Consider the following 22,772-nt stretch of genomic DNA (forward strand, 5'->3'; position numbering starts at 1 on the left):
CCCTACCCTATGAAGCTATCAGAGTCCAGATATTCCTTCCACTTATTTCCAACCGGCCCAGCTGACTGAAAAGAAGTGAAAAGAGGACTTAGTAACTATATACTTTTCACCCAAACTTGCAAAGCGCTAAGCACCACATCTGGGAGTCAATCACACCCCATCTAAAACAATATCATGTACAATAATCAAACTTCCATGTACAGTTTCCAGCAGCTTGAGCACACCTAATACCTTCATGAAGGGAGAGAGTAGGGAAATTCCAGTCTTTTGGATTTTAAATTTTCATCTATGGACTAATTACACATTATCAAAATTAAATTCAAAATGTTTAAATGACTAATTTGCATACATTTTGTCCTCTTTTCTCCAAAAGTCTACTACTAAGGTCCAGAGAATGTTTTCTAAGCTTCCCTTCAAAAAAGAGTATTTGTAGTTATTACATAATTATATGCCAATAGAGGAATCTCTTCCTATTTTCCATTTTTTACAATAATATGCATATGTATAAAAGGTTAGTTATCAGCCTCAAAAATTATGCTAATGTGGTAAGAGCAGTAATTCAAAGTGTAGCCACTAATTTCTCTGAGGGGAAATATGCAGAGATTCTGGGCTCTACATTTGTTTTCAACTAATTATCATGTATTTACTTTTCCATTAGTCCAATAATTTTTCTTTTAATTCAGAATTAAGCAATAAGGCATTGAATTATATAAAGGTCTGTTTAGCATAGCAGACACACCCCACCATTCCCTCATCCTCTGATTTACAGCTCTTAAAATGCACAACCAAGAGGCTTCTGTATGCCCTTTCAGATTTATATTCCATCATGTAGTCACCTCAATAACTTATGCATTCTCAGAAGGTCTATCCAGCAATTAACTCCAGTCTTTCCTAGCTCATCATCTCATTATGCAAAGTGGACTGGAACACAAACTTTATTAGCAACTTTCAGTTCTAATTCCTTCTCATCTCCCCACCCCCACTCTGCCTAGTAATGTCAGTTTATAAGTGACAAAAGTGCTCTCGAAAATGGCAGTTTTTTTTTTTTTTTAAAAAAGCTGGACTGGCAGCACATTTAGTAATTGGTCTTTGCACTGTGGGGCACCACAATAAATCGAGATTGTCATATTTCAGCTGAAGCATGGGATACAATTCTTTATAGAAATGGAAATGAATTCTCCCTTCCACACAACACAGCATTTTAACTATGTTTAGGGGGAACAGGCAAGTAAAAATGCTATTACTTTTATTCAAAAGTTTAAGAAAAGAAAACCAGACAAATCAGCCCTGAATCTTTTGTTAAAGGATAAAGGAATTCATAGTATCTCTTCTTCAAACCTTAGGAAGAGGAGAGAAGGCAGGTGCTGAGTCCTTTCATGCAGACATTGTGCCAAAGAGGTGAAATATGGCTTAACATACATCTTCTTGTGTTAGAGACCTAACAGGGGCCTGACAAAGGTTCTCATAAAACTAAAGGAAATGCAGTCACTGGAAGAAATGTGTCCAATGAGTGTAGAGGGAGACCTCTGGCCAATGCCACCGACTTACCAATGTCAGGGTCCACGGCTTGCACTCTGGTCAGCAGGGCCTTGGTGGCTGTGTTCTCATAGACACAGGTAGTATAGTGGTCAGAGGAAAACACAGGGGGATTATCGTTCACGTCCTCCAGGATCAGGTGGATGTCAGATTGGCAGAATCTGCCACCCCCATCGGTGGCTCTGGCGATGAGATGGTACACTGGGACCTTCTCCCGATCCAACGGAGCCAAGGTTTTTAACTCACCTGTGAAAAGAGATGCAGCATGGTTTATCTGATCTTTCAAAAACTACCATTCTTTGAAAACTAGAGAATCAATTATATATATAAAGAATTCTAAATATAAGATGAGCTAAAGACACTTGGCCCCAATGCCCATTATTTGAAAAATAGAGAAAATTCACTTTTTTTTTTGGATTGGGGGGACTATGGGATTCTGGATGTAATAACAAACCAGCTATATAACACTCAAATTAAGTCATCCCTTTGCAAAATATGGTTATTAGAGGTTCTTCTTTTTGTCCCTATGGAGGAGGCCCTAGGAAAGAAGAGAGAATAGATTGATAACTCTACTCATCATATGGTCAGTAATGTCAATAGCCCATAGACCCAGAAGGGCAAGCTCTTCGCTTCCAGATATTCAATTATTTAATAGAAGAAAACAAGGCAATAAAAACAGGTTGGTGTTAGCAGACCAGGGAGGATGTAAACTGTGCCGAACTGTGGAAAGGCCTGTGGTTGCTGGGGAGGTATGGAGCGGGGAAAACCTGAGGAGCTAGGAGCACCAGCTATTTGGCAGCCAGCATAAAGGTATGTTACATCTGTATTTTCATCACTGGAAAAGCTGTGCAAGTGCTGGACCTTAGCCCCTGTGGAAACTTTGTGTTGTTTCAGTATCAACTAAAAAATAACAACAAGTACAATGAAAAACTTGACTAAATATAATTTGGTGCAAAGCATGACATAATTTTACCCTCAAATAAAACTGGTAGGTATTTGAACAAAGTCACCCCTATGATTATCTTACTACAGCCAACCAATTCTCATACACACCTTGGATCATTTCCCTCTCTTCCTCCAAAAGCTTAGTGGCGGTCCAGCGGGACATTTGGAACCCTCCGTGACCTGGACTGAGCTATTTTTTCTGCCACTTAGATGCTCAGACTCTCTTGCCTGTGCTGTGCTCTCTGCTCACACAGTCCCTGTTAATCTTCAGTGTTCTGCTTTCACTCCTAGGATCTTGAGTCAATTCAAAGACTAGGCTTTCCTTAAAATGATTTCTTCTTTCCTGCCATCAGAATATTGTGCCCAGTTATAGCTCCCCTTATATTTCTCCTGGGCAATGTTTTCATTCTGTCTTTCATTATTTTTATTACTGGTTCACTTGCCTGTCTTCCCTACTAGATTACAATATCCCCTGGGCCTGGTTTGTTTTGTTTCTCTTGGAGTCTACTACACAAATCCCACAAAGTGCTTTTATGTCTATTAGATACTTAATAAATGTTATTGACGAATAATTATCACGGGGCCCAGATAGCTAAGTAATATATTCTTAGGTAGCTTAACAGGCTCTTAGCTAGGATGCAGTGGATGTGGGAGTGGGGAAAGAAAGACAAACTATCATTTTGAACAGTTAGGAGTTATTATTTACTATGAACATCACAATGCTGAAAATTTGTAAACTGTTCAGTCTTTACATCTTATTTCAAAATCACCATTGGACAAATCACCAAATCCATAACATTGAAATTATTTGCCTCCAAAGAAAATGACTTTTCTTTAGCTCTGGACTTTAATGTAGGCATCTGCCTTTAGTTTATATAATCTTTCACCCTGTAAATTTTACCTGCATAGGAGTGAATCGAATCTGAGGACTTAGTTCTTAGAGAAATGAGGCAGGAGTGTTTAATAAGAAACAGATAACGGCATTAATAAGAATCAGGAAGGGCACAAAAGAAATTCCAAAATGCAAACAATTCTCAGGCTGCATTATGCTACAGATTACCTGGGAACTTGTGATATATCTTCACTGATCTCCTTGATGAGCTGATGCCTTAACTCACAGATGTGAGGACCAAGCATGGAGGTGTGATATGTGATGATAATAAATGTAGGTAAAATCAGGGCCAGGTTTACGAACCAGATAAAATTTGCGTTGTCCACAAGCACCCAGCCTTGTCTCCACGTACTCTTATATTTCTCCGAGTCCTAGATAGCAGAGCAACATACCAAGGCTCTGGTACTAACTATTCACTAGTGATGAGACTACATGAGCATTTAACCCCCCTCAGGGACAAACAATGACATTTACCCAAAGAATAGATTTCACCTTACCACTTTCTGGATCTAGAAAAAATTCATTGTTTCCAGATCCATAGAGTGAGTATCGAATAGCTCCATTGGATCCAATATCAGCATCCTTGGCACTGACCTTCAGGATGATTTTATTTGATGGAATGTCTTCAGGAAATGATGCTGTATGTGCCATCTGGTCAGAGGTGAACAAATCATCAACGTTTGTAGGATAATTGCTATATTTAGCATTACACATGATTTCTTTTAAAAATCATTAATATAATTTAGCTTCTGCTATTTTTCCCTTCACCAGAGAACCATATCAAATTATATGCTGAAACATGGGTACAACTGATTTCCTTTCTATCCCAGGCCAGTTCACTCAAAAGCATTTATTGAGCACCTAATGCATGTTCAGTGTGATAAATGGTAAGAGTACAATGGTGAAGAAAACAGACAAAAATTTGTGCCCCTGTGAAATTGTGATGCACATCACAAATTGGCCATGGTCTGTATTTCTGTAGAGATTCAATGAGTTCCTGGAACTCCTTAACTCTTTAAGGAGCCACTACTAACATTTAGGATTAGCATGAGTGATTAAATCTATTTACCACAATTTTCTAAGCTACAGAACACCAATATAATCTTCTGGCCCACATGGTAAGAACATAAATGATAACTTTTTATCAGAAAAAAAGAAATGAAACCCAGTACTAGCACCTTGCACTGGGATCACAGTTTGTAGAGTAGTAGAAAGGCTATCAGTACCAACATTGCCACAAACCAGCCATGTAGACTTAGATAAACAGGCAACTAATGTAGAACAGTCCATTTCTCTTTTATGGCATTGCTGATTTAGATAGAAATTATAAGGTACTTTATGAATTACTTAAAAGTATATAATATTAAGATTTAGTATTTTGAATGGGGGGTACAAAGCAAAATTAAATACCTGATAGTGTCATCTGTATTCTTTTCACATTTATACCATTTCATTCTAGATGCCAGTTCAATTTTCTTTTTTTCATACTTTTACTAGTGCATTGCAGTCTCACATCATAATGCAGTTCACAGTGATAGTGATCTAATGCACACAGCACTTGCTGAGTTTTCCTCTTATGTCCAATTGGAGATCTTAATCCAATTGGAAGTAGGAGCAGAAATTAACTTGGTCTTAAGAAGAATGTGAAGTGGGTTTTGATTTAATTTTAGAGAGATAGAGTAAAAGAGCAGAGCTTTAATTCCCAACTCTCACCTGATCACACACCGGACTATTGTCATTTACGTCACTGACAGTCACTTCCACCATGGCCTGCGTGACAAAGAGCCCATCGGTGGCAGTGATGTTGAGGAAGTAAATGTCTTGTTCTTCTCTATCTAGAGGTCTCTTCACATACACCTTCCACTCATTCTGCACCAGACCCAGGGCAAACCTTCCTCGGGGGTTTCCTCCTGCAAGGAAAAGAGAGCTTCTGAAGATTTGCCATCAAGTGCCTTGGTCTACACCTACCATGAGAGGCTCATGTGGGGTCATCCAAGTGCCCTTCAAACTGTATCACAGATGATACTGAGAAACAAAATACTCCCTTCAGTTCTCTTAAGACAAAGCATTGTATTTATATGCTTCACTTATGGGGAAAGTAAAACAGTAACTTTTCAAGAGAATAAAATCCACTTAAAGAAACTGGAGATGATCTCTTGTTTAGTTCCCCTTAAGGACAATCAAATTCAAACTGTGAACAATCAATCGTCTTCTCAGGCTGATACAATTGTCTTTCCACTTGGTCTCAAGAGAGGATGTAATACAGTATAGCTCTTGTTACCAAGACAATTTCATTAGCTGTTGATTATGCAATCAAGAAAAGGCACTCAGTCCTATTAAGGAATCTTTTAATGAATTTTTATCATGCAGCTGCGCTCTTCTCACAAGGATTGGAGTTTGGGGAAAAAAGTTTACATGACAGAGGAAGACCATTAGTATTCAATGGTCTTAACAAGGGGTCATTTAAGGAGTAGTTCAAAGAAAAGCATTGCAATTAGATCAAATATATCAGAGTAGAGCTGGTGAAAGTGGAAGAAAAGTAGAAGAGATGAAGTGGAACAGCTTTTTATAGCACTGAAACACTGACAGTGGTCCCAGTCATACTACTTTTCTGCTTCATTAAACTACACGGAAGCAAAATCAGCTTGGTACAAGATAGGAAAAGGGAAGAAAACTATCTTGAACTTATAATCCTTAAGAGGGAAATATTGTCAATTCAAACACTGATAAGGACTAGGCTGAAAACAACTGGCATGAAATCTGGAGTCAGGTGGGCGTGTCGACATACACTTGTAATCCCAGTACTTGGGAGGCTGAGATAGGAGGATCACAGGTTCACAGCCAGCCTCAGCTACTTAGTGAGGCCCTTTTTAACTTAGTGAGACCCTGTTTCAAAATAAAGAATAAAAAAGAGGGCTGGGAGTGCAGCTTGGAGGTAGAATGCCCCTGGATTCCATTCTGGGTATCACAATAAATAAATAAATAAATAAGAAGTCTGGAGTCAATTTGCCCCTTCACTTTTTAAAAAAATTGAAACAAGGTCTTGCTAAATTGCTGAGGCTGGCCTGAGCCAGTGATCTTCTTGTCTCAGCCTCCAAAATACTGGGATTATAGTCATGTGCCACCCTGACAGGATCACTGTTTCCTTTAAGTCAGCATTTAAGAGGTATTTATCACCTACACTGGGCCACTATTCTAAGCATCAGGGCTACTGACCAAACCAGGAAAGATTTCTGCTTCAGTGGTGAACTTTACTTTCTAGAGAAGATTGATATATTTAAAATAATTTGGAGTCCCTAAGGCTGAAATGGCTTCAGTGCTTTGAGTTCCTATAGGTAAAACCAAAACCCAACTCAATATAAATGAGAAAACGAAACTTAATTTTGCCATAAAAAATTTCCAGCCAACCTATACTCAGAACTTGAAGGTTACTATTCCACTTTAACCAACCAAGTATTTTTTCTTTGCATTGCTTACACATGCATCTTATAAAAGTCTTTCCCTTGTCCCTTTTGGTGGAACTGTGAAAAGTATGCAGTGTAGAGCTGCCCAAGTCATCAATTGCTACTTGCTCAGATGCAATTTAACATGTGTATCCTTAAAACAACAAACAAATGTATAAGGAAAAATACTCTATGCTGGTTACTACTACACTGCTGGAATGAAGCCATCTTGTCTTCTTATAATGAACTTGGTGGGGGGAAGGATGGCCAAACATCATGGTCTCACAGTAAAGATTGAGTGGGAAGTAGTGAAATTCCAAATTCTGGACTGTAGTCTGGCATGGGGAAGTGGGCAGTCTGAGAACCTCAGTAGTAGGGATTGGGGATAAAATCAATGGGATAAACAGAACCAGTGCAGACAGGGAAGAAAGTGGGAGGTGCCTTTTTGGGGGGCACTAGGATTGTGCTCTTCTACTCTCTGTAGGATTTGTTAGTGTCCAGAGACATTTTTGATGATTGCATTGGAAGAATGGTATATGTTACTAAAACTAGTAAGTAGAGTTCTGGAATGCTGAAAAAGATATTGTAATACACAGGACAGACCTCTGCTTCAACAAAGAACTACCCAGTTCTAAATGTCAATCATGCCGTGGCTGAGAATCCCTCTTCTAGGTAGGCTCAGGGTCCTCCCTGGGATATCACTTTCCTCTACTACTGGCTAGGATTCAATTATGCATTAGTTGAATATTATTTCAGTGCACACAAATTTAACCTCTCTATTAAATGCTTTCAGTGCAGGCAGGCCCACACCGTTCTTTTGTTACATAAAACCATTAATGGTCTTTTGTTAATCTGAGGGAGCATGGCCAAGTTGTACTACATCAAAAGCAAAAGTTAAATCCAATTAAAATCAGTTGGTGGTTGGCGCAGCTAATGGTAATAGTGGCTTTAAGCTACTCTAAACATCACTCTGGTTAAGTTGATGGGATGGTCCCTTTATATTGGTCATTGAGAATTCAGAGACTATGTGTAAGTTGAGAAGTATCTCTCAGAATGCCTAATAAGACATTTTCTCCCTGACAGTAAATGCAAATAAATTAAAATGTTTCTTCACTTACCTCTTTCTTTCCTTACCACTAGTTTTCATGCTCTAATTGCAGAAATATACATTTTTATGAAAAAAGATAGACTTGTTTCAGATAAATCATAAAACACATCAAGTGTTCTTCAGCAGGAAACACCATCAAGAAGACAGTTCCATAAAGGAAAAGAAGGATAATGCTGAGAATAGCATTGACATGTTTGCTCTACCTCAGATCTTACTCTGTAGTGATTAATTAACTTTTCCACTAACATACTTAAGTAGATTCTGTATCCTAAGGGCATTCTAATTAATTCATTTTTCACTTTGAATAATGCAGGTTTTCTAAAGGGAAAGTCACCTGACTACAAGCATTGGTAGATTCTTTAAAATCTTTTAGTGCTTTGTTTATTTTCTGGATTTGAATGTCAGAGCATCAAAATAATTAGCTTTAACTCCCCACTCCAATAGTGTGTGTGTGTGTGTGTGTGTGTGTGTGTGTGTGTGTGTGGTACTGGGGTTGGAACCCAGGGGCATTCCACCTTTGAGTTGCACCTCCAGCCCTAATTTTTATTCTTTATTTTGAAACAAGCATCTCACTGAGTTTCAAAGGGCCTCACTAAGTATCTGAGGCTGTTGGTGAACCATGATCCTCCTGTCTCAGCTGGGATTACAAGTGCAGGACACCATGCCTGTCCCCACTCCAATAGTTTTTAGGAAGGCTTCCCCCATATCTCCGACCCTTTCCTCTTTGTGGTTGAAGGCAATTTACCACTAGAAAGCTACTCCTAATCAGTGACATCCCTTTTCACTTTGATAGGAAGTCCTCCACTCCATAAAGCAACAGTGATACTTTTATGCAGTCTCGGTGACCTCATCTACTGATCTTGACTTTCCCAAAGAATTGCTCCTTACTGTTTGGAAATACAGAAAAGGGACCCAAAACTGGTGTTGGAAGAAGAAATACTCCTTGATTTGGAATTACAATTTAGAATTTCTCAGTTAAAAGTTAAGCAGTGACTTCTAATTTAAATACACATGTGCCTATGTGTTTTCACGACCAGGAGAATTTGCATGGGAAGCTAACTGAGATCAAGCTCTTTGCTTTTCTTGGCACCAATAAAAAGAAGAGAAAAAGAATATGGTTTAAAACATCTTTGTCCACCCAAAAGAGCTACTATTTTAATTTCTCTGAAAACTTTTTTTCCCCACTAGGGATTGAACCCAGAGGCATTCTATCTCTGAGCTATATCCCCAGCCTTGTTTGATTTTTATTTTGAAACAGGGTGTCACTAAATCACTGAGGGATAGTTAAGTTGCTGAGGCTGACTCTGAACCTGCAAATCCTCCTGTCTCAGCCTCTTAAGTAATGAGATTATAAGAGTGCACCCTTATGTCTGGCATCCAACAAATTTTCTTTACTGGATTTCTTTTTAAAATGATAAAAAGTAAGATGAGGATTGAATTTCAACCTGGGCAATATATTGTAAGCAAACAAATGAAGTTCAGACTAAGATTGAGTTAACAACAACCAACAATAGAGAAACAAGTCTACTCAGATCATTTACCCAACCCCAGAAGGATTTACTCTTCTCATTTCCTCATCTTATCTTCCTTCTTCTCTCTACTCACTCCCCTCATCACCTCCCATTTTCCTTTAGTGAGCAGGGCACAGGGTGGACACTGAGGGTATCGAGACATACCTGTAATATGGTAGCTCACTTGGCGATTAATGTCAGAAGTATCTTTGTCCCAGGTGCTGAGGACGGCCAACACCTCGCCAGGAGGGTCGCTTTCCTTCACATTCCCTCTGTACACCTCATGGGCGAAGACCGGTGCATTGTCATTGATATCTGTTACCCTGACAGAGACTAAAGCTGTGGAAGAAAGAGAGAATGCCTCTCCAAGGTCAGAGGCCACCACGGAGAAGGAGAATGTAGGGTCTGTCTCATGATCCAGGTCCTTCAAGGTACTGATCCAGCCTGTGTTGCCGTCAATACTGAAAGCTTCCATTACCTTTTCAGGTTGGGAATCTGAGTGGAGGGAATAAGTAACCTGCCCATTGGCTCCCCAATCCAAATCACTGGCTCTCACCTGTGTGAGTTTGGTGCCCACAGGCATCCCTTCCATTATGATGGTTTCGTAGCTCACTGTTTCAAAGACTGGCTTGTTGTCATTCAAATCCAGTACCTTGATATCCACGTCCACTGTAAACACAATGTCTACCTTATCCAGAGGTATAGTAGCTGCTACTTTAAAGTGGAAAGCTGGGCTGATTTCATGGTCAAGGCGCTTGTCAAGCTTGATAGTCCCCGTCTCCTGTTCTATGATGAAGACACCCTCTTTGTTATTCTCTGGCCGTTCCCCATTAACTGTACTGAACCTGACATTCTGACTGGGCAGAATCCTCAAGGTGTCCACTATACTTCCAATAGCTGTATCTTCTGCCATAGTAAAGGAATACTGAGACTGGGTAAATGAAGGCAAGAATGTTTCAGGGGGCAGGACATGGATATACACAGGAATAAGGGAGTGCTTTACTGGAATGCCCCCATCTACTGCTTTGACAAAGAATGATAGCACCGTGTTTTTCAGCTGGTTAAAACTACCCTTTGTAACCATCCAACCATTGTCAGGATCAATTTCCAGGAGGTCAGCCACAGAAACTGAGGCCTCACTATAAAGGGAATAAGTAATCCTTGAATTTGCTCCATCATCAGGATCCATGGCTTGGACCTGAGTGACCAAGTGGCCCCTTCCAACATCGGCCCTGACACTGGCTCGATATTCCACTGTCAGGAACTGGGGAGCATTGTCATTTTCATCCACCACAATCACCCTCACAGTGCAAAATGTTGTTCTCCCTCCACCATCAAGGGCCCTCAAGAAAATACTGATATCTCCTTCTAGAGGGTTTTCCCGGTCTAGCCTTTCTGTCGTAATGACCTGTCCATTGCTGTCTATGAGGAATCGATCCTTGGCAAAGTCATTGATGATAGCATAGCTGATCTGCCCGTATATCCCTGGATCCCCATCTGTGGCTCGAACATGAATTACCTTTGTCCCAGCAGCTGCATTTTCTCTCACTTCAGCAACATATGTGCTTTGTGAAAAGGCAGGGCTATATAAGTTAGCCCCAAGTACCCTGATGTGCACCTGTGCAGTGCTGGTGAACAGCCCATCGGAAACAGACACATTGAGGCTATACAGAGGCTCCATCCGCTGCTTTCTGTGGTTAGACAATGTGATGATTCCGCTCTTGCTGTCCATCAGAAAGCTTGTCCTGTCATTTCCAGATAAAATGCTGTATTCCAAACGGTCAAAGTCAGAGCTATCTGCATCCGAGGCTTGCACACAAGTTACAAAATGGCCCCGGGGGGCTAGTTCACTCACATAGGACTCATAAATGAGCTGATTAAAAACAGGAGGGTTGTCATTTATGTCAGAGATGTGAATGTGAACCAGAACCTCACTGCTCAATGCTGGGAAGCCATTATCTGTTGCTCTGACTTTCAAAGTGCAGTGTTGTACCACTTCATGGTCTAGCATCCTCGCTGTCAGGATTAAGCCACTTGCACTATCTATGTGAAAATAATCTGTGCTGTTATAGGTATCCTGGACAATCTGATAATGCACCATTTTATTGTTTTCTGAATCTGCATCAGTAGAGACAACTTGCAAAACAGGGGTCCCAATGAGAGATGCTTCTGATAATGTTGTATTGTAGGCAGGCTGATCAAAAATAGGAGGGTTGTCATTTACATCATTAACTAGCAAGTCAACAGTGACTTCAGCCCTGGCACCAGTAAGGGCATCACTGGCTCTTACTGTCAACTTGTAAACAGGTGTAACTTCATAATCCAAAGGACTAACAACTTTTAGGACCCCAGTGTCAAAGTCAATGTTAAATTGTTTGAAAGGATCTCCATCAATAATAATATATATGATGCCTTGGCCTTCTGGACTTGTGGCATTGATGCTTAGAATGGGAGTCTCCATTCTGATGTCTTCATTGACTGATGCTGTATAAAACGGCTTATCAAAAACAGGCATTGCTTTGTTGACAATAGTGATGGGAAGTTCCACAGATGTGGACAAAGAGGGATCTCCACCATCTTTGGCTAGGATGGTGACTCCATACTCAATGTTGGACAAGTCAGAGTTGAATGCTTCTTTTAAAATAACATTCCCTGAATTGGGGTCAATTTCAAAGTGGCCATAGTCATCCTGTAGGATGTAGGTCACTTCTCCATTTGCACCTTTGTCTTTGTCAATGGCTGTCACCTGGTATATTAGAGTCCCAGGCTCAGCATCAACTTGCACAGCAGCATAGTAAGGGAGGCCCACAAAGACTGGAGAATTATCATTTATGTCTTCGATGTTGACTCTGACCACCACCCTAGCCACACGTAGATGGTCCAGCTCACGGCTGGCTTCCACCACCAACTCATATAATTCTTGTTCCTCGCGGTCAAAGGGAACTCCAGTAGTCTGAATGACTCCTGAGGTAGATTTTATTTTGAATTTATTTCCTGGGTTTAAGATACTATATTTTAAGGGTTCATTAAGGCGGTTTCCAACTGCATTTACAATAGCAACTTTGGTTATATTAGTGTTGTTCTCTGAGATTGAGGTGGAATAAAAGCTTTGTGTAAAGTGGAGGCCACTGTCCATGGCTTCTTTAACCATGATGGTGACCATAGATGTACCGTAGAACTTTCCATCGGATACTTTAACTATCAGCATGTAGTGATCTTTGGAGAGGTTGTTGTTTTTTATGGTGAGTATTCCACTATTCGAGTCAATTAAAAAATGATCCAAGCTCCCCTCCATTAAGCTGTAGGTCAGTTCAGGGGGGACCTCAGAGTCAGGATCTGTAGCACTAACTTTTAGAACCTCCACTCCAACATAGGTAGGGAGCAGTAAGACAGTCTCAAACACAGCCTGGGTGAAAACAGGTGGGTTATCATTCACATCTGTGACCTCGATGTTGACTTCAACGGGACTCTCTGCAGTCAGCTGGGGGCTGCCACTGTCTCTCACATGCACATGAAAATGGAAATGGGCAATAGTTTCGTGGTCCAGGTTGGCGATTGTTCTGATTGCACCTGTGCTGGAGTCCACCGTGAAGAACTTCTTGGCCATGGACTCCACGATCTGATATACGAGCAATGCATTCTGATTGCTGTCAGCATCAGTGGCTCGAATCACCAGTGGGCTGTTATCCAAGCTCCTGACAATGCTATTGACTGGGGCAGCCTCACTGAGGCTGCCTGAATATTGAGAAAAGAGAAAGACTGGAGCATTATCATTTTCATCAACGATCTGAATATTGACGGTGGCATTGGAAGCCATTCCTGCCATGTTTGTGGCCTGAATAGTGAGTTGATAAGAGGAAGTGCGCTCATAATCCAGAGCCCTCCGAGTAGTGATGACTCCAGAATATGGATTTATGGTAAAGATTCCATCAGTGTTTCCATCTTTGACTTCATAAATGAGGGTAGATTGACTGATGGCAGAAATTAGAATGACTGATGTTCCAATGTCAACGTTTTCATTTACTTCAGCTTGGTAGTCCTTATGAGTGAATTTGGGGTGAGAATTATCAGACATGGTGACAGAAATGCGCACGATTGCAGTAGCAGACATTGGCGGGGAACCTTGATCCGTAACTTTGACTGACAGGACGAATTGACCCATTGTTGTCATGTCTGGTTCTTTGGAAACTGTGATGATGCCCAGGACTGGTTCAATTTTAAATGTGTTCCCAGTGTTCCCTAAAACACAGAAATCAATGGGGAAATGAATTACAAATGGGTCATTAAAATATTGTTTAGCCAGGCATGGTGGCACATGCTTGTAATCCTTGAGCTTGGGAGGCGGAAACAGGAGGATCACGCTAGTTCAAAGCCAGACTCACTGGTTTAAGAGACCTTGTTTCCAAATAAAAAAATATAAAATAGGTCTGGGAGTGTAGCCTGGAGGTAGAAGGGCTTCCAGGAACCCCAGTACCATATATATATATATATATATATATATATATATATATATATATATATATATATATATATATATATCACACACACACACACACACACACACACATATATGGCATTTTAAAGGCATTTTACTGTGATGTGAAAAGTAAAAGTAATTGTTTGTATCTATTCTTTATTATTCTAGGAAAAAATGCAGTTTATCTCCCCAGGGTATTGAAAAGCAACTGAAATGAGTTTTCTAGTAATCCTATGAGTTTTAGATCAGTAGCTTTTTGATCCAGTTAAACACAACAACAGCTGTAGAAACAGCAGCAGCACATCATAGCATAGTCAAGCTGGGAAATAAAAGATCTTGTAGAAGAGACATTTCAAATGTTTAGGATTTCCTCATTCCTAGTCATGTGAGAAAGCCATGTGATATATTGGGCTGGCACATGTCAATGTCACTGATAAAAAAAAAAAAGCTGTACCCAAATCAGTGCCATATTCTCTTTTTTGCATTCAAAGAAAGAGAAATCGTTTTGTAGTCATTTGGTTTCAGATTATCCCAAAGGTAAGCTTTGCTACATGGGAATGATATTTCATCCCATCAAAATTGACTTCCTCCAAAATACTACTTCAGTAAGATAGGTTTTATTAGGCATGAAGAATTCTTCCCAAGTCACTGTTTGCTTTGTAAGCTGTGAGGATTTTTCTTCTGAGTGTGCCCCTGTTCTTCACTCACCTCTACCCCTCTTCCATAACCCTGAACGTACACAGGCATATACAGACAGAAGAACAGACATAAAACATGGGGAGGTAGTTGCTTCAATCTGTAGCCATTCTATTCACTCAGCATTGGAGAGTTTTCTGGGGAGTAGGAAGCAGTTGATAATCTGAACCAGCCTTGAAACTAAGATCTTGAGGCATAACTCTTACGAAATGGAGATTTGGGGATACGCTTTGACACATCTGGCATGGTAAGAGCCGTGGCTTTGTCAATGTCCAGGTTTGGGACTCTGCCTATGAAGCATGTAGTGATTTGGAATCCGGAATTATTGAGGATGAGTGAAATAAAGGGGAAGAATAGGAAACACAAACTTGAAGAAGGTAAAGAAGGGGGGAAGTGACGCAGAGCTCAGAAGTAGCGGGCATGTGAAGCTATGTCTTCACCACGCTGCTTTAAGCTCCTCTCCTCAGGCTCTCTGACACTTCTCAAACATACATCTTTTTGTGCTTAGATTCTTTTAGATCAAAAATTAAAGATCATGGTCATTTAACTATCTCTGGATTTTCCTTTCATTTTGAATACTGTACTATGGAAGGCATATTGAATATTTAAATGTCAAAGTCATTAAGACAGGCTCTCAGATTTAAGAGGCAGTTATATGATATACTGATTGATATATACAGCAAATACAACTGTGTACATACTTCTTGCTACATACTTATTAAATAAACTTTTCAATGTCCAAACAGAAAAAGGTCACCTTAATGTAAAATCTACTTGAATAAAATAGATATTTTTAAGGAGAAAGCATATCTAAATAAAGAGGTCAATTTGATCCCAGACCTCAAATGTAACATTAAACAATATTATCCTTGATATTAGCATGATTTTTTATTTGGCTACCTAAACATCATATCATTTTGTGATGACAACAGCAAAGAGTTCACTGACATATGTGTGTACCTTTATGTTCTCAGTGACTAGCACTGTGGAAGTGGGTATGAGCTCAGCATTTGAACCAAATATCATTTCACTCAGTGATGCTTGCCTTTCAGGAATGACACTGACACACAGCTCTGGATGATGAATTCTAACTGCATACAGTGATTAGGGCATCCTACCTCCAGGTTTATAGGGAAATCTTCCCTCATTCCAGCCCAGCAACATTCTTAATCTCTAGAAAGATATATCATGTCAGGAATGAAGGGGAGCTGGTTTCTGACCCCCACTGTACTTCCAGAGCCCTGGTGTCCTATGACCACTGATCTACTTGTGATACCTTCCAGAATTCTGTGCTGATATTTGGTCAAAAGTGGGCCCTCCTACTCTTCCCTTATCAACATACGTCCCTGTTTTCTTGGAATTTACTTTCTGTGTATTCTCTCCTATTCTTGAATCTTTGCAAATTAATTTCCGTTTGTTTTCTTGGAATCTCTGGCTTCTTGTAGACTTCTGGCACTGGACAAAAGCTGTGCTTCTATTACTTATCACTACTTGTTTTGTACACAGCATGGTACCTGCCACAAAGAAAGCTCATGAGACTTATTTGTTGAATGATTGAGAGGAGAAGAATATCTAAAAAAGATTTTGAATTCTCTATTTGTATGCATCCAAGGATCCAATATGGCTCTGTCTTCTTTTCATTCTCAGCCTGGTCTCTGTTGTACTGTATCACTTCAGAATCATCACTGACACAAAACACAAAAATAGGACTAAATATGAGATCTGAAGCTCTGCACTTGGATTCTGCCTCAGTACTTTGGAACACAATAAAAAGCCTCTGTAGGTACTTTAGAGGCTAAGCAAGAGATAGGACATTTATAGCCCAGCAGTAAATAGAGTAAAACCTTTCTTATCTGAGGTTTGCGAGGGAAGTTAAATCAAACATAACATTTTACACAACTGCTGGTCATGTGCTTCAGAGTACTGAAGCACCTGCATCTACCTCCTCTTTACATCTTCTGGAAAGAACTTGTGTGACTAGTGCCAGGGTGATTCTGTGTGTCCCTGCAGGGACCCAAGGCTATGAGAGATTGACTGTGCACATTCTAATTCTCATTAGATTCTTAAACATAAGATTACAGATAACCTTTTTTAAAGATAAGTATTAATGTGGCTTTATGGAAATTTAGGTGTTTCATATAAAGAATGTTATTTAAGGAAACAACTTTTACTTTAGTCAGTTTTTAAGAAATGACTGAGTACCATGCCAAACTCGTGGAGGTTAGAATGTAACTGAAGCAGTCTTTCAGCCAGACGGCAAGTGTAGTTACTCAAAAGAAGAAGGACTGCAAAATTAATCAAGAAAAATGTACTATGGTAAACAGGAGATGAAAAATAGTATTGCTAAGCACTAGTCAGAAAACCACATGGTTGAACCAGGTGTGGTGGCACATGCTTGTAAACCTAGTGCCTGGGAGGCTGAGACAGGAGGATGGAGGGTTCACAGCCAACCTCAGCTACTTAGTGAGGCCCTCTGCTATTTAGTGTGACTCTGTTTCAAAGAAAGGAACACAAAATAGGGCTAGGAGTATAGCTCAGCGGTAGTATAGCCCTGGGCTCAATCCCCAGTACTGCAATAAATAAATAAGTAAATAAATAAATAAATAAATAAATCCTCATGGGTACCCAGAAAGCAATGGGTGATTTCTCTTAAAGCACCTGGCTGTTATGAATCAACATCTGAGTCTTTACCTTCTTCCTGTTTCTTTTTTCCCTCACTTTTTTACATAAAGTTTAGCACAGACCCACATAGAATGTGGGTACCTAATACAAAAGACTATCATTTGATGAAAGGATGTTTTAAAGAAGGTTATTGGCTTTTCCCCCCTAAAATTTCTAGTAAAAAAAAGTATCATCCCAGCATTCTTATTTTAATTCAACTACTTGCAAAAATGCTCTACATTTAAATGAAGGGAAAGAAGCCTTTCCATTGCTGGCATGAAAGGAGATTGCATTTGGCATTATGCACGACAGACATAATGTTGCAGAACGTTTTGGAAATATGTGGCTTGAATATTCAAAAAGGACAGATCAGAGGAAGGAAAATAGAGCAGATAAAGGATATTTGTCATTCTAAGGCTCATAATCCTATCTCTTGCTTGGACATTTATCTCTCTGTCACATATGTTTTCTGGCTATCGATCTTCAAGCCATCAGTAAACTACAGTCTTGTCTTAGAGGTGATAAAATCAAATTTAAAAAATCTTAAATTTAACAAAACATGAGCATATTCATACAGATCTGTCAGAGTAAGCTGGTAATTCAGACTCCATATCTACCAACCTCTCAGTTACTTGATTGTCTCCAGTGAAGTGAGTTTGTGCTAACTCTCTGAGTATGTAGGGATTCTGAAGTCCACAGCCCATCTATTGCAAAGGAAACAGAGACATGTAGGATTCAATTCCCAGAACAGCCCAATATGCGCTTAGCTAATGGGAGCTTTAGTTATCCTGGTTGGTCTGAGGCTCTGACCTGTTGCCCCATGGGTAAAATCCACTGGATTTGTTACATATTTCTTCTCTCTTCTCCATTCCTGGAAAATCCATGATTGAAGACAATGAAGGAAACTTTGCTTGTGTCAATAAAGGAAAATATATCACTGAAATGCCAAGAACTCTATGCATCATCATCACAAAAATAGGGAGGTTGCTTGGCAAAAAAAAAATTCATTTTCCAATTCCAGTGGTAAGGCTCTGAATTGTACATGTTGTTATACACTATTGAGGATTGAATTCCATGCATCCCACTGAAATCTGTGCAGGACAACAGCTCTCACCTGCTTCTATGGTATATATGAGTTCTGCATTTTCCCCTTTGTCTTTGTCCAGAGCGGTCACTTGAAGAACAGCTGATCCCAGAGCAGCCGATTCAAACACAGATGCTTCATACAGTGGGTTGGTAAAATAAGGACTGTGATCATTAGCGTCTTCCACATTCACAATGACTCGGGCTAAGTTTCTTCGATAAGGGAACTCCTGATCTCTGACCTTTAGGCAAAATACAAGAAGCAGTAGGACTAAAATCTTAAACAGCAACGAACTCAATGGCTATAGCTATAGTGAAAACAAAATGAGGTAATGCATATTAGGTGCTTGACCTAGTCCCAGGCACTTTGTAGGTACTCAATTAGTAGTGGTATTACCAAGTGAGAAAATCTGTCTATGAGCAAAACAAGAGTAGGGGCCATGCCATCTTTATTGCTTGGCAGGATGCCTGGCCTATGGTCTTTACTCAGTCTGTAGCTGAAGAACTGATATCCTGCTATCATAAACATAGCACTCTGCTCTGGGTCCCCTCATACTCTCCCCTTGTGTTTGTGTTTACAGCTGCTCATGGAAATATATATATATATATATATATATATATATATATATATATATATATAGACTAAAGCATGGAATTAATGAATATAATGTTGGCATTGCCATTCATTCAGCAAAAGTTTACTATTACCTATTATCTGTCAATTCCCTGGCTTGATTCTGGTGGTTTAGTAGTGAATTGAGTATGGTCCCTACCCTCAAAAAAATTAAAATTGAGTGGGGGAACACAAACAGATATGTAAAATGCCCAGTGGCAAGTAGCATCCTGAGGTGCCTACAAGTTCCCTCAGACCTTCAGAATGAGTAGTTAGAAGAATCTCACTTAGCATTTAATTTAGTGGAGGAAGTAACAAGAACAAGTAAAACTGGTAAAATGGTGGTGATCACAATCTTTAGGCAAGAAGATCCAAAAACCTAGAGCTAAGAGAGAATCCTGGTCACTGGTAAAATAAATACAATCTTAATTTCTGAAACTGATATCCTCAATATGAGGTCATTAGAGAACTTTGCTTAATAGCTTTATAATTTCCCCTTGTTTGCATATGGTGGGAGCAGATGAGCAATTAATTCTTTAACCACACAGCTCTGCTACGGTGTGATGTAGTACTAACCAAATGTGTGCTCCAGGTTTGTTCCATTTTATAACTTCACAGAAATGTCAAGAAATTAGAAAATACACTGAGAAGAGCCATAAAAGAGAAAGGGGCTTTCATAATTAGTATCTAGAAGGAATCAACAAAATGACTACAATGGCTTAGCCTGGAGAAAGGCAGCGGGAAGGAGTTGTTTGCTCTAAATATTCCCTTACACAAGTGATGAACGGTACAGGGGGACCAAACTGAGTTCTGAGTGTGTTAAGTGTGTTAAGAAAAAAATGAACAGAAATGGATTAAGGAACCACAAGAATGGAATTAGTCACTGGCACAAGTTCTCTGCTCTTGAAGAAAATGCATGCAAAATCAAAGCAGTGAGTGTGTGTGTGCTACATTTCTGTAAATTGGTCTGCTACACTCAGGGACCAGGCTCAACTCTTTATTTGGGGATTATTAACACTGAGGTCAGTTCCAGCTGAATGCAGCTCCAGGGATGCAGGGACATTGACTCTCTTGTATCCTCAATGTCTAGAATGGTGCTTGGTGCACGATTTGTACTCAAGAACATCTGATGAATGAATGAATGAATGAATGAATGAATGAACGAAGGGTCAGGGGAGTGGATGAATAACCTCTGTGAGTCACCTTTTCTGTTCCTCAGAAACTACAACCAAATGCATGGCACTCAAGTTTTCTTTTGTCCAGGAAGCTTTCTAGTCTTATGAAAGAAATGTAGCATTTAGTGGGAATGTTACTTTGAATTACTGCTTATGAATTCATAGTCTCAGTGTATTTTAAAGCCAATTGGTACACATGATTAAGTCTCTGTCATCCTGCCTAGCCTTAAGGAATGCAATGGGGGTTTTTATAGGCAGTGGCTATACACTGACCATAGAGTTCTTAGGTCCTTAAAGGGACAGAATATAAGCATATAAGCATATTAATCTTATGCTTATATGAATATAAGCATATAAGCACATTAATATCCACTTCTCATTTATGTGAACTAGCCAAGCCCTGCATTAAAAATAAAGCAATGTATACATAATATGAACACAGATCCCAGGGCATGTTGAGATTTCTTTTGTGTGCCAGTGTTTATAACTAGGTCCCATGCTAGTGTAGTATGTGATTAATTGAGTCTCTAAATGTTTCCTAGGACTGAGCATTGCAGAGGTTGAGTAAATGATTATCTTTGTTGTAAACTTCTCAAGGAACTTCTTTTAAACTTTTCCACAGAGACTTCTGGATGCAAATCAACTGCAGAGCCTGGGCTCATGACATGGTCTGCCCCTTCCCTCTCAAGCCAGTCCATTAGGAGCACTTAGGGAGTAGCCAGTCTCTGAAGAACTTATCTAATATTTCAGTTTTCTGAAAAATATGGAGCTGCTATCTAACAATAGTAATTTTTTTTGCCATGAATTCAACCTGGCAGTGAAAAGCCAAATTTACTACTAGTTACAAAACTGAAGCACCCTATACATCTGAAGACTAAGGTGTGTGCCTTGAATGGTTAATGGTTCTGTTAGGACAGAATATCAGCAGTTTGATCCTACCATTATATTGAGAATGTGCTTGTCCTGGGCCTCATGATCCAGCCTCTCAGCAGTGTAGAGCACACCTGTGCTGGGGTCAATTCGGAACTTTCTCATGCTGATGGAATCGATGCTGCTGTGGACAGTGTAGCTCAGCTTGTGTTTCTCGTCTCTATCTGTGGCTTCAATCTGCAATATCTCAGTATCCGGAAGCACATCCTCAGAAATTGTCACATCGTAATTTGGCTGAGAGAATTCTGGGCCATTATCATTATTATCTAGCACTTTGATAAATACCTGTAGTTAAAAGAAGACAAGAAGGATGATGAATGCCAGTTCACTAATCGCTAATAAAAGAGGCCCCATCCCTCTCTCTCCCTCCTTCTATGTCCTTGGATCAGCTTTTAGGAGCTATCTCAACATGCAGGAAGCTCTCTTATAAAAACACTCTGTAATTAGAGGTTGACAATAAACCAGTGGTTCACATTAGCAGGAACATAAACTATGAGCTGATCAATATTCTCACTATTAACTGAAGAGCTGAGACAGCCACCAGACAGATTTGAGGCACAATGTAAATTATTACAAGGTGACCTTCATTTGGAAAGTTCCTATAATCTCAAGTTCTTGCCATGGGCTTCTTCTCATGTGGACTTAGTGGTGGCAGTGTCAGAACAAAAGAAGTAACAAAGAAACCTCCTAGGGGCAGCATCCAGACTTTGGGATTACCCTTCAGACGGCAAGGACCCAGCCAACAATATGATGCTAGGGATAGTTAAAATACTAAGTTTCCAAATTGTTTTCTTTCATAAAGCACTTTGTCATGAAAATTCCAGGCAGGTACTAAAGTAATGGTTTAATGGATGCACATATTCATTACCCAGATTTAACAATGATCAATACATAGCTAATCTCTCCTCCCACTTATTTCCACCTGCTACCCCATTTATTTATTTACATATTTATTTACTTATTTATTTATTTGTACTGGGGATTAAACTCAGGGGCAGTCAACTCCAGTCTTATTTATTTTGAAACAGGGACTTAATAAGTTGCTGAGGCCAGCCTCGAACTCCTGTCTCAACCTCCCAAGTACTAGGATTAAAGACATCACCCATATTATTTTGAAGCAAATCCTAGTGATTTTTAATTTTAGTATTATCTTTAAAAGATAGGAACTCAGAATAAATATAAACACACATGTTATACATTTTTGTTTGTACATATACAATAGTATTATTTTGAAATCTAAACATAGAAAACAGTAAAGCATTAACAGCATCAAATATCCAGTTGGAATTTATATTTCACCAGTACAGTAGGCCTAAAACATATTGTATGTGTGCATATATATGTGTATATATGATAATTTAGTTTACTCGAGATTTGCAAATAAAATCCAAACAGTGCATTTGGTTGACATGTCATTTAATTATACTTTAATTTACAAATTCTCCTTCCATATCTTTCTTTTTCCTTGTAACTTTTATTATGTTATTGTTGTTGCAGGAACTGATCTATTTTCTCTTTAGTCTGTAATCTGAATTTTGTTCATAGCATCCCTGTGGTTTTGTTCTACACATCCCTCTGTCTCCTATATTTGTTATAGATTAGTAGTTTGGTCTAGGAGGCTTGATAAGATTCAGGCTCAGTTTTCTTTCTTTCTCTCTCTGCTTGTATGACAAGTATCCTTTCTGAGCAATACAGTATATTT

The 22,772-nt window shown here is 39.4% G+C and overlaps 1 protein-coding gene across 1 annotated transcript in view; it reads right to left on the minus strand.

Moving 5' to 3' along the window:
- The window catches only part of FAT3 (FAT atypical cadherin 3), a gene marked incomplete at its 3' end in the record, with an annotated part of 543,245 nt that overhangs the window by 66,700 nt on the left and 453,773 nt on the right, over nucleotides 1-22,772 (minus strand). Inside the window, exons 8-13 of the mRNA XM_080689108.1 lie at nucleotides 21,080-21,355; nucleotides 18,384-18,594; nucleotides 9,601-13,674; nucleotides 5,087-5,283; nucleotides 3,871-4,024; nucleotides 1,549-1,782 (exon numbers count right to left, since the gene is read on the minus strand). Coding sequence (XP_080545234.1) covers nucleotides 1,549-1,782; nucleotides 3,871-4,024; nucleotides 5,087-5,283; nucleotides 9,601-13,674; nucleotides 18,384-18,594; nucleotides 21,080-21,355 — 5,146 coding nt within the window. The remainder of the gene's footprint in view (nucleotides 1-1,548; nucleotides 1,783-3,870; nucleotides 4,025-5,086; nucleotides 5,284-9,600; nucleotides 13,675-18,383; nucleotides 18,595-21,079; nucleotides 21,356-22,772) is intronic.

Source organism: Muscardinus avellanarius, assembly GCF_963383645.1.
Source record: "Muscardinus avellanarius genome assembly, chromosome: 1".
In the NCBI taxonomy this organism is placed as follows: domain Eukaryota; kingdom Metazoa; phylum Chordata; class Mammalia; order Rodentia; family Gliridae; genus Muscardinus; species Muscardinus avellanarius.